Genomic DNA, 12,692 nt, shown 5'->3' with positions numbered 1-12,692 from the left:
TGAGGTGATTGAAATTTAGATCACTGACCATGATTACACCCGGATTTCCAGTTTTACATTTGCTCTCCAGAAACAGATCTAAGATGATCTGCCATTTTCTAGCTGTGGTCCTATCCCATCAGAGTCCTATCTATCCTATTGTGTTAGTAGAATACTGTGTATACTTTGGTTCGGACATTGTCATGTCTATTCTTCTCAGTGCACTAGAGATGGTTTGGTCTGTATCACTTTCAACAGTTTACCCTGTTCTGACTTATTTTTTTCCATGACCTTATCCAGAAAATGAGACTGTCAACACCAACGGGACTTCAATCGAGAGTGTGGAGTGGCAAAGTTGTGTGGAGCAGGAAGAAATATTGAACCTTGGCTTTACCATTGGCTCGTTCCTCTTAAGTGCAGCAACTTTACCCCTTGGGATCCTGATGGACAAATTTGGGCCACGCCCACTAAGGCTCATTGGCAGGTGTGACAGACAGTCTTTTTATGATTTTTTTAAAGTTTTTTTTAAAGTTTTTTTTTTATCTAAAGACGAGAGTTTTCAACATATTAAATGAAAATGACATTAAAATCCCACCAGTATGGGCTCTGACACCATGTGTATATGTCAGTTCATGTTTTGCAGCCTCCTGTGCAATGATGGCTGCCGCTGCATATGACCCTGGAGGTAAGACAACGCATTGATACGCCAATCTTGAATCATCAGACGCTTGCTCGATCTAATCCAGCGATACAGTTCTTCACGTTGACCTCCCCTATCTACCATGGTAGTCTGCTGACTAGGCCTGCGCGATTATTCGTTATAAAATCCTGATCTCGATTCACCCTGTTCACGATTTAATTTTTAAATAACTTTGATTCTCATTTAATTTGGTAAGTCAGCTGCATCCCAAACGCGACTAATTTCTTCTGTGAGTGTTTAACGTAGACTGTATAAAATAGGTTTTAAAGCTCTCCCAAGCGTTGCAATGCTCTCCCACCTCTTCACTGAAACCTCTATATTTACAGGCTTGTGGTGATGTGCAATGTGCAATGTGCCAAAAACAATCTGTGTTTGGTACTGCCAATTTCTTTTGTTTTGCCATGGTTCATGTGTGCAATAAACATTTCACTTCGTAAGGAAAAAAAAATCGTAGAGAGAGAGAATCGTAATATCAATTCTAAGCTAACAAATTGTGATCCATATTTTTCCCTAGAATTGTGCAGGCCTGTCACAGTCACACTATGCAATCAGACAATATAGCTGACATGTTGGCTGCACTCACTTCCTGTTGGGAATGATAGACAAAGGTACACAAAATAACTGAATGTACCATTAAAAGGGGCTGTACTTACTACTAAACTAAAACAGTGGGCTGGGATTGCCTCCACACGGCTTACACAGACACTTACCCAATATGTAGTCTCGCCTTGTCGCATTGCCAGCTCTACTCCACAGCGCTGTGGTTACAGTCTGGCTACACCACAGATATATTACGGGGTAGCAAAAGAAACACTCTGGGTTGTTTCCATTTCCTTAAGCCAATCACAAGTGTCTTGGGTGGCATTACGCTATGACATTTTTTTAAGTCCCCCACTGGGGATCAATAAAAGTATAAATTAAAAATTAAATTAAAGCTCCGGACGCAGTAGAATCTGTTTTGGTGAACATTTGCAACCTGCAAAAGAAAACGCCACATACAATACTGGATGTAGTTAACTGTTCAAACAATAAAGTAATTTGAGCTATTTAATTTAGCTAATTTGCTGTTACCAGTGTATTTCCGTGTGTACAGAGCCACCGTTGTAATTAGCACCAGCCAAGACAATCGGGATTGGTTTAAGAAATGCAACATTTTTTTGTCTGTCCCATAATGTATTTGTGTAACCAAACTTCACTTCACAGCACTGTGGATATGGTCTGGCAATGTGAGTGTGTGGACAAAAGCATTAACATGCACATGTGACTTGACCGTATATCTTAAAGAACTGTTAAAGAACAGAGAAACTCAGATAAGAACACACACAGAGCGAGTGAGACTTCGTTCTCTGGCCAAGGCACCATTACTCCACCATACCTATACATAGCAAATGTTTTTAGCTGTTTGATTAATGTTCTGAATGCAGAGTACAGCGCCTTTAAAGTTTCATTATAGTTTATGGTAATCTTCATTTCCATGTGTTCCCTCAGTGCTGTCTGGCCTCATCTTCCTCGCTGTCTCCTTTAATGGCTTTGGAGGAATCTGCTTGACCTTCACCTCACTCACAGTATGATTGGCACTCACACATACACACTCTATTTGTCAAACTTTAAAATGATTATTATTACACATAAACATTAACATTATTATATTTTTTAAACTTGTTGAGAAGTGTCCAAATGTATTCACATCTGAACCAGTGCTGAGGAAGGTCAGTTTTGAAAATAGGTCCTCACACTGGAAAATAACATAACTAAATGAATTACTCTCTTAGTGACAAAAACATACATTCACAAATTCATAATATTATGTAAATATTCACCCCAATCTGCTTCAGCTCTACAAAGCATTTTTCAAAATATTGTTTATACACCGGAGAAACTGATCCATCTCATTTTGAGCAGAAGCTGTATTCAGCAAAAAAAGTTGTCATTAACCCATTGTACACTGCCCAGCAGCAAATTGCAGACCAAAGAAAGAAAGACACCAGATGGTGAACACAGCAGAGCATTTAGCAGCTAAAGAGACAGATATTTGTTCTTAGGTGGAGAACAATTAGAGTTGAAAGCTGGTCTGTGTCTGCCAGATGTGTAAATAGTTTGCAAAAACTTTAACTACAACATGTTTTGCATTTACAAAGGCCATAAAAGGTATATCAGCATTAACAATGGAAACTGCTCCTTTAAGTTTTCCTATTTTTAATAGATGACAGCTTACGCCTACATTTACTTTTAGTCCTCTTTTTTACAATTGATGGAAATGAAACAAAAAAAATGAAAGATATTTAGTGTCTCAATGTCAAACTAAATGAGGCAATCCCCACTGTGACAGACTGATCAGTGTACAACATTAGCACAGGGGGAGCTAACCAGTCTGAAGTTATAAACTGCAGTCAGCATGAGAGGGGAAGGGACATGGGACAAAGGTCCCTGCTGTTTGGACTTGAATTTGGGACATCACAGTGACGTGGTACATCACTGCTAGGTCACCAGGACACCCCAAATGCCCACTTTTCTATCTGTGAAAGTCAAAACACCTGCCGTGACATCACAGACTGGGGCATGGCCAGAGGTGTAAATGCTTGAAGGTTTCAACCTACAGAGAAGAGCAGCAGCGTTCTCTGACCCCAGGGACTCTATTAGGTCCAGTACACCTATCTACAAGCATGACATTTACTCTGTGTGTGTGTGTGTGTGTGTGTGTGTGTGTGTGTGTGTGTGTGTGTGTGTGTGTGTGTGTGTGTGTGTGTGTGTGTGTGCGTGTGCGTGTGCGTGTGCGTGTGTGCTTTGAGAATACCTGGGACTATAAACACATGTTCGTGTGTGTTTTGCAAAGCAACACATGCTGTTCCACTTGTTCTAAATTCTGCTGCAGCCATTCAGCCAATCCAAAGCATGGGAAGCCAACACACCCTCCCACCCCTTGTTAACCTCTATCTCTCTCTCTCTCTCTCTCTCTCTCTCTCCCTCTCCCCACTGCCTGACCTGTACCATGTCCTGGACTTGACATGGTCATTCTGGTCTTACTGCTTTCATTGCTGGTCTGGTGTTTGTGTCTGGTGTTTGAGTGGGGTGTTTGTTTGTGTCTGCAAACACACACTCTGTGACCTTGGATTATGCAGTTTGTACTATAATAAACCGACTGACCAGAGCCAGCACTTTTACTTTAATCTTCTGAAATCTAATTTTCAGGCATGTAAGAAAGGGTAAATATTGTCCTTCACATTTTAGATAGACCTAAGGCCCTCTTCCAACCAGGGTTACGTCCTGATCAAGGGGTAACTTTCTAAATAAAACAGACAATGGGTGTGTGGATAATAGTCAGTAACAATATAACAACAATATAACAATAGTTAACATATCAATCAGATTGTAGCTCCAGCATTTTGGAAAACAGTGACATCGCACAATTTGATTAATTACTGAGACCACAAGTTATTGCAGGATTAGCACAACACAAAAAACCTGAAGGCGGCTGACTAGACTAGACACTCAACACCAGCCCAACTTTGGCTGACAGCCAACCGTGAGGTTGGCATGTCAGGGCCCTTGGAGATTACAGCCACACTTGTGGCTCTGCAAAACTGTTCTTGCTTACAGTGAGTGTACAAGGACATGAATAACTCGTTCATGGTCAAGGCTTTGGAGTATCCCTTTTATGTGTTTCAGCATTTAAACACCATGTCCTGTTTTCAGAAACCTGGATAAGCCCTGTCCCGTTAATGAGAAAACCCAAATATGCTAGCTGGAATACTACGATACCTCGGAAAAACGTGATTCTTCTGCATGTATACACCTAAACCCGGTTATTGACAGATCTAGGTCAGAATCCAGTGGTATGGAGTCAAAGACGACCCTTTTCAGAGATCATCTTACACCTGTTCCAACGCTGAGGTCTTGGCTGGATTGTTTAAACAGTCCAGGGATTGCTATTTTCCTGGGACAGTAGTTGAGAGACGTCACGGCATATCCACACACCGGTGGGCCTGCAGGCCATCTCTCAGCAGGGCCACACACCGGTGGTCCACACCATAACACCTGGGAAATTAGTCTCCCCCTTGTGGCTGCTGCCAAGAGCTCTATGGCTAAACACAAAAACCAAGAAGGAAGGGGCGGTGGCCCACAAAATATTTTAAAATTAACCCGTTAGTTTGCCTCTGGGTGCTTTTTAACAGATAGCCCCATTTAACAGGCGGCCTTACCTATGTTTCACCCGTTTCACCCGGATGTTTGAGCTATTTTATTTAATGTCAGCCCAGACAGCTGAAAATATACTGAGCTAGTCAATTTAGCAGTAAAGTTGCAGGTTTGTGATCAGCTGGCAACGGAGAGATATAAGACGACGACAGTGTGGGTGGTGCTCCACCTTTTTTAGGGTATCTTTGAACAACATTCTAACGCACATTTCACAGCATCACCCAGATGTGCCGATCCCCGCTGCTTTCAGAGGTGGGTAGTAACGAGTTACATTTACTCCGTTACATTTACTTGAGTAAGTTTTTGAAATTTTTTTACTTCTAGGAGTAGTTTATATCACTATACTTTTACTTGTACTTGAGTAGATTAGTGAAGAAGAAACTGTACTCTTACTCCGCTAATGTTTTATTTTGACAGAGAGAGAGTCTTCCGCTGAAGACTTTACTACGTGACTCTGTTTCACCAATTAAACGTTGTTGTGCAGTCACGTGACCATCCTTGATCTCAGCGGCGGGACCATAGACTATATGTCTATGGGCGGGACAGGTTAGCTTTACAGTAGCAAAACAATGTCAGAATCAACCGTTGCCAAGGCAACACAGACGAGGAGGAACCCCCCGGCCTCATAGTGAAAGCATGGTTACCTTTTAGGAAAACTGCGAAACAGCAGCTACATTATGCGGCGTCTTCTGTGTCGACCAAAATAAACGGACATGTGAGCATTCAAAAACTCAACATCTAACCTGAGGAAACATGAAGCGGTAATTTTAGTTTTTGCTGTAGGGAGGTGAATGTTTGTCTTTTAGATTACATACATACATTACAGTATGTTTTAAACATGCAAACATCCAACCACATTTGATGTGACAAGTCTCTTACTTAAGCTGTTTTGTAATTAAATAAATACATTTTTTTTTATTGATTGGATGAACTATAATTTAATTGTAATCGGTTTATTGATACCCAATGGGGAAATTACAATTTACACTCTGTGTCCACACTTTGTTAGTTATCCTGAACCACACACACACACACACACACACACACACACACACACACACACAAATGAAGAGATGTCAGAGTGAGTGGGCTGCCAGCTGAACCAGCGCCCTGAGCGGGGTGGGGTTGTACAGTGCCTTGCTCAATAGCACCTGGCAGTGCCCAGGAGGTGAAGTGGCATCTCTCCAGCCACCAATCCACACTCTGTACTTTTTGGTCCATACGGGGACTTGAAACAGTGACCCTCCGGTTCCCAACCCAACTCCCTATGGACTGAGCTACTGCCACCCCTAATTTGCCTAAATATGATTGATGCTTGTGTTAAGAAACAAATCAGATGTTACTCAACAGTTACTCACTACTTGAGTAGTTTTTTCATCAAGCACTTTTTTACTCTTACTCAAGTAATTATTTGGATGACTACTTTTACTTTTACTTGAGTCATATTATTCTGAAGTAACAGTACTTTTACTTGAGTACAATTTTTGGCTACTCTACCCACCTCTGGCTGCTTTCAAACAGTCTGTTTGAAATTCAGTCTCCAACTCAGATTGAACACTGACGAGAGAAGAAGCCCTTACCACAGCAATGAGGTTTTCTCTGGCATTCTCAGGTCAGCTCCTCTGGAATGAAAATATTTCAGCATGTTAATATGACACAAATGGGTTTTCCGTATATGCTCAGGCATACGGATGACAAAATCGGTCCTTCTTATTAAACTGTTTGTTCATGCTGTCCTAAGAGGAAGAGAGTGATCCTTTGGCCAACCGGGTAGAATGGTACAGCGGGAAACAAAATCAAACATTACAAGAAGAATCATTCTAGCTTCTCCTTTAACACTCTCAACGGGCCACGCACATTGTGACCAAACACTAGCTCCGCTGGGCTTAAAACGTAACTCTCTCCAAAATAAAACGTAGGGTTTTTTTGTGGGGGGTCAAATTTTTTTTTTAAAAGCATAAAAAGGGAGGGGAACGGGCCATTTTTTAAGTTTTATCGTTTTAGGGTTTTTTCCAAAGGGCCCTTTTAAAATGGGGAGGGGGTTTTTTAACAAATGATCGGGGAAAAAAAATCACTTTTTTAAAAACCAAAAAAGGCCGACACCGGGAAACTTTTTTTTACTTTGGAAAACTCCAATTCTATTAAAAGGGGGCGTACCCTCAAAGGGGTTACCTTTGGGTTTACCCTTCGGGGCTCGCAGGCTTTTTCTTTCCCGTTGGGCCCAGGTTGGGCCCCTACTAATTTCCATTTAAAGGGAACCCTTTTGGGGATAACCAATTTAGTTGGGTTTCCCCAACTAATGCTGGAGAGGGGGCCCCGTTAGGAGGGGGTGCCAAATAATGAATGGGATTCCAAAGAAAATTTGGGGTTTTCTTTAAGGCTTGCCTCTAAGGGTTTGGGGGCTATTGGGTTAGGGGCCAAAAAATGAAATGGTTTTTTAAAAATGCACCCCTGCGGCAAAAGGGCCCCCCAACCCAAACAAAAAACCCAATTGCCCCCGAAAAAGTTTTTAACAGAGGCTAGCCCAGAGTCATTTTTCCCCTGACAAAGCTGCACCAATTGGGCGTGGCCGGGGGAAAGGGTTTCCCCCCGCCTTTGGGGTTGCATTTCCCCCCTGTTTAATTGGGGGTTTGCGTGATTGGGGACCGGTGCGAAGGGGCCAAGGAGGCCCTTTGATACCCCAAAATTAAAATCCCCAAACCAGAATGCAAGTTTTTGGGGGGAAAAGAGCCGGGTCTAACAAAAAAACCCCAAAAACAAAAAAATGAAACAAAAAAAAAAAACAAGGGTTTCCCAAATTGAAAAGCCCCCTAAAGGCTGAAAGTTGGCGCCCCAAACCCCCCCAAGGAAATCCGGGGCTTTTTTTTTTTTTCAAGCACATTCAGCGCCAAAATCGTAAAAAAAAACGTTAAAAAAAAAAAAAAAAAAGAGAAGCAAGAAAAAAGAAAAGAGAAAAAAAAAAGGCGGTTTTGGGGGAAAAAGGGGGCCGGAAAAGCCCAAAATTTTCCGGCAAATGGGGTTTTTTTAAATGCCATGCCTTTTAAAAATAAGCCCAACCCGACAAACCTCTAAGTACCCTAACGGGGGGGGGGGCTTTTTCCCTTCCATCTAACCTTTTTTTCCCCTCCCCCCCCCAACAACCTTTTTTTTTTTCCCCTTTTTATTTTCCCTCTATAATGCAAAAAACCCTTTGCTTTTTTTTATTTTTTCCTTCAAAAACGTATTTTAAAACCCCCCCCAAAAAACCCCCTTTAACCTCCTCCCCCTTTACGTGAGGGGGGGGGAAAAAAAACCCCCAAAAAAAAAAAACCCCTCCCCAAAAAGAACAGATAAAGTCTTCGGTGTAAAGGGAGGGATTTGGCTAAAAAGGTGGCTGCGCCCCGTCCCCCTAAGGGAAGGGGCAAGGGAAAAAGGACAGTCCCAATAAATAAATCATATTTTGGCCGACTTAGGGCAAGGAAAAAGGGGTGTCTTAAGCGACAGCACCCTGAGCAAAACCCGGGCCCCAAAGGCTCAAAGGGGGCTTCCCGGGCCCCCGGGGCACCGGGAGCTAGGCCCCCTTGGGGGCGGGGGGGCAAACAGGGTTTTTTTGACCCAACCCCCCCCTTCAGGAAAAGGGCTTCCCAAAAGGGGGAATGCCAAAAAAACTTTTCCCTAAAACCAAAACCCTTGTAAACAGGATGAAGGCTGGCGTAGGCTTTGACTGTGCGGACCCAAAAATCATTATCCACCAGATTTTTGTGGGGTACTTAAAAGGCACGAGAAGTGGGGGACACGAGGGTTGGGGATTTTCGTCCCCCCGGTGCCCCCGCGCGGAAAAGGCGACCAGGGGCCCGGGCGTACCTGCTATGGTAGAGGGGGTTGGGGAGCCCGGGTTTGGGCGACCAGGGGGGGGGGCAACCCTAATCCCCGGTAAGCGCTCCCCCCCTCAGCAACCACCCCCAACAGCCCCTCTGTTTTATCACGGGGGGATACAGATCCCCACCTTTCGCTGCGTAGTGCGTCCCCCCGCCCGGAATCTGCCGGGGGGGAGCCACCGGGCAGCTGAACGGGGTTTTTGGAAACCCGGGGACGCGCTCGTGCGCCCCCGGGGCCCCACCAGAAAAATTAAAACAGATCCCCCCGGAAACGCGCCCCAGGAGGCGAGGGATCAAGGGGGGGGGGGAAAAGCAATGGGAGGGTTTTTGGGCCGGGGGTTTGTGGGAGAAGGGCTTCTACGCCAAGGGGGGTTTGTCCCCCCGCGTTTAAAAGGAAAAACCCACGTGTGCACTTGGGTTTCTCTTGAAGCGAAAAGTCCATCCGTTTCCCCCCCAAACCCTGCCCCCTAAGGGTTAAACCCGTAGGGGGTTTCAATTTTCCACCTTTGTGGGGGGGGCCCCCCCCCTCGCCCAAAAGTGGGGCCGGGGCCCGGTTAAAAAACCCGGGGATATAAAACTGCCTTGGGAACAAGGGGGTGGCTGTGGCCCACGCGAGGCCCCCGGGCTATTTTAACAGCCGGGTGGGGATGCCGCCCTGGCGGTTATGAATGCCGCCGCCATGATGTTGTCCGTCCTTACTCACAACATACCTCCCCGTCACCACTGGTGAAAAGTGTTTCAACACCTTCAACACCGTGGACAGCTCCAGGCGGGTGAGGGAGAGGGGGAGGAGGCCAGGCCCCTCCCACCACCTGTGACTCGCACATTCCCCCCCAGCCAGTGAGGGACGCGGTCTGTGTAACACCGTCAATATGATGTCACTCTGCCCAGGGGAACCCCGGAAGACAGGCTTGGGGGTTCCCCCCAGTATGCCAGGTCTGATTGGAGGGAATGAGGGATGGACAGCATTCGCCGTATGGTGGCGAATGGGATCGAGCCGCTGGCGGTGAAACCACCTCTGGACTTTCTCATGTGGAGGAGACCCAGGGGGGACCACCGTGTGTGCCGGGACATCATGCCCAAGAGACGCATAACTGACAGCGCTGACACTGTCGTGCGCGGCCTGAAGCGGGACAACAGGGAAGTCAGGGCTTCCTGCCTCGGTGCTGACAGCCTGGCTCTCATGCTGATCGAGTTCATGTCTACGCCAGGCAAACTACGATTGTGCGGGGACAAGGGCGCTCTTCTTCCCATTATGGCAAAACCAGCGTTTGCAGGTGCTGCAGAACCTCCATAGTGTGCAGCGCCGCTTGCTCCCGAGAGGGGGCTAGAATGAGTAGATCGTCCAAATAAAGGAGGACTCTGATGCCCCTCTCCCGTAGCGGCTGGAGCGCCGTTTCCATGCACTGGAAAAGGTGCGGAGGGCTAGTGAGTCCCCTTGGAAGGAGAAGCGGAGGAATTTCCTGTGCCTGGGAATGATTTGGATGTGAAAGTAAGCGTCTTTCAGATCCACGGGTGTAAACCATTTGTCGTGGCGCACACATTCCAACACGTGCCTGATGGTGAGCAAGTGGAAGGGGCGCTCCATGACAATCGGTTGAATTTGCCCAGGTCGAGCATGGGACGCAGTCCTCCAGACTTCTTTGGGTGGGAAAAATAGCGAGAGTAAAAAACCCTCGTTTTCCTCCCCTGGAGTGACGCGGGAAGTAGCTCCGCTCGTCAGCAACCCTTCTAGCTCTGACGTCATTGCGTCTGACTCTGCCAGGGATGAGACCGCCGTCTCCAACACACCCGCGAAAGGGGGGGGGTGGGGGGGAGGCGAACTGGAGGTGTAACCCCGTGTGTATCAGCTTTGACATCCACGAGTCCATGTGAGTCAAGCCAATCCATGCCGCGCTGCACTCTGACAGCGGGCCGAGCACTGTCTGAGTGTTGTTCACCGACATGGCAGCAGGGAGCGCAGAGACCATCCGCCGCTGGGCGAGACGAGTGATGCGTCGCGTCGCCCGCCCATGGTAGGGCTTTTTCGAAAGGGCAGTAGCCGGTCGCCGCCGTGTGGGGCGGGAGCGGTCACTGGGTTAACCCGACCCCCGCCCCGCCGGCATCGCCGTGGGGAGGTGGGTGGACAAGCGTCGTCGTCCACAGTGGGTGGACGCTCATTTCCGCTGTCTGCGCAGCGGGGACGCAATGGCGCCCGCTCGCGGCGACGGCTTGGTGTGTGCTTGTGTGGGGAGGACTGTCATAACAGCGTCTTGTTTAGAGCAAACAGGGGCTGTTCGGCTTCTCCTTTTTCTTTCTTTTCTCTTAACGTGTCCTGTCCGCCGGCATCGCCGTGGGGAGGGGGTTGATTGAGCGGCGTCATCCACAATGGGTGGGCGCGATTCCGCTGCCGGCATACGAGGGAGCTGTGGCGCTCCGCATGCGGCAGCGGTTACTGTGTGCTTGTGTGGGGAACGACTGTCATATCAGCGCGTTGTTCAGAGCAAAACAAGGCTGTTTGGTTGAGGGGAAAAAAAAAACGACTGTAAGATGGGAGGTAGTGGCCTCTAACATGCCGTTGTGTTTCCAACTTCAGCCGAAGACAGACGATCCCGCGTCCCGTCATAGCCACCGTCGTTGCTGCTTGCATGGGTGGCTCGGGAAGCGGATCGGACAGGTGGGGCCGCTCTCATGGGTCTCGACCTCGTGCAGCCGCCGGCCGAGTGGTGCCGGCTGTTGCTGCGGAGGGTGACGGGCCGAAAAAAAACCCTCTGAAGCTAAGGGCAAGTACAGACGCCAAACTAGCGTCTAACTGCCGCGGTCAGATGAGGCATGTGGAACAGGTGTTTCACTGGGCCAGTCTGCCAAGCCATGACCTGGACAGCGCCACCGTGGGCACCGTATCCGGGTGAGGATGGCGGTGGGCTACGTGTTTGTGCTGCCAGCCCTGGGGAAACCCGCAGCCGTGTCGCCTTGAGCCGAGTGAACGGGGCGTAGCGAGAGACGGGAGCCTTCAGTTACCAGGCTGGGAGAAAGCCACCCCGGCCGAAGCTCGGGGAAGCGCAGCCGAGGGGGGTGAAGGGGGGGCCGGAGTTAACACCCCCGCTCAAAAAGGCCCAACGGGGGTGGCACCCCAGGGGGAGTGCTCGCCTTCCGTTGGCGCCTCTGCCTCCCGGAGAAAAGGGGGGAGGCTTTGGCGGGTGGGGCGGGGGCCGTTGGAAAAGGGGAAGGCCCGGCGGGCCCTGCCGTTGGGAACGGGGACCCCGGGGAGAGGCGATCGCCTTTCCCCACCCCCAATTCCTTTTTAAGGGTAAGGGGGGAAAAAAAAAAAAAGGCCCGGAACGGCGGCGCCGTCGGGGGAACAGAGAACGGAATCTGTGTCGAAAGGACGCGTTCCCGCCCGCGGATCCGGGGTGTGCGGGTTTCCGTCGTGCCTGCTCCTTTCCCTGCCCCGCAAGCTGGCAAGACCAAAAGAGCTCCGCCTGTATTTTAAGTTTTTAGATGGGGGGGGAAAAAATGGAGGAGGCCGTGCCGGGTGAAGCCGGGCCCGGGCGGAAAACGGCGCCGGGAGGTCCCGCCGGGGGGTGAAGGGCGGGGCCCAGGATGTAGGGTTTGGGCAGGGGGTAGACGGCCCCCCCCTGGAAATTCTGTTTTAAATATGCGTGAGTTTTGAGAAAAGGGGGTCGAAAACGGGCCCGCTCGGATTTAGCAGAAAGCGGACGTAGTTGAGGCCCGAGCGGACGTAGGGGGGAAAGAAAAATCTTACGACCTGCGCATGCGGAGGGATAAAAACCCAATAGGTGCCCAAGAGGGGAAAACCTATACGAAAAAGAAATTTTAAACACCAGGGGGTTTTCCCGAACATTTTTTGTACACAGCAATTAATAAAAAGAAGTTTTGGGGCTAGCGCTAAGGGCAGGTTTTTTTGCATGAGCACAAATCATCAGCAAGAGTGGCCACTTGTTGCAGGGTGGAAACTTTTT

At 48.3% G+C, this 12,692-nt stretch overlaps 1 protein-coding gene across 1 annotated transcript in view; it reads left to right on the top strand.

The window, feature by feature from the left end:
* Positions 1–12,692, top strand: part of LOC116694678 (large neutral amino acids transporter small subunit 3) — a 46,270-nt gene that overhangs the window by 8,969 nt on the left and 24,609 nt on the right. Inside the window, exons 3-5 of the mRNA XM_032524496.1 lie at positions 280–463; positions 609–664; positions 2,168–2,244. Of these exons, the coding sequence (XP_032380387.1) occupies positions 280–463; positions 609–664; positions 2,168–2,244 (317 nt within the window). The remainder of the gene's footprint in view (positions 1–279; positions 464–608; positions 665–2,167; positions 2,245–12,692) is intronic.

Source organism: Etheostoma spectabile, chromosome 2 (genome assembly GCF_008692095.1).
Source record: "Etheostoma spectabile isolate EspeVRDwgs_2016 chromosome 2, UIUC_Espe_1.0, whole genome shotgun sequence".
NCBI classification, from domain to species: domain Eukaryota; kingdom Metazoa; phylum Chordata; class Actinopteri; order Perciformes; family Percidae; genus Etheostoma; species Etheostoma spectabile.
This window is presented reverse-complemented; position numbering and strand designations above follow the sequence as displayed.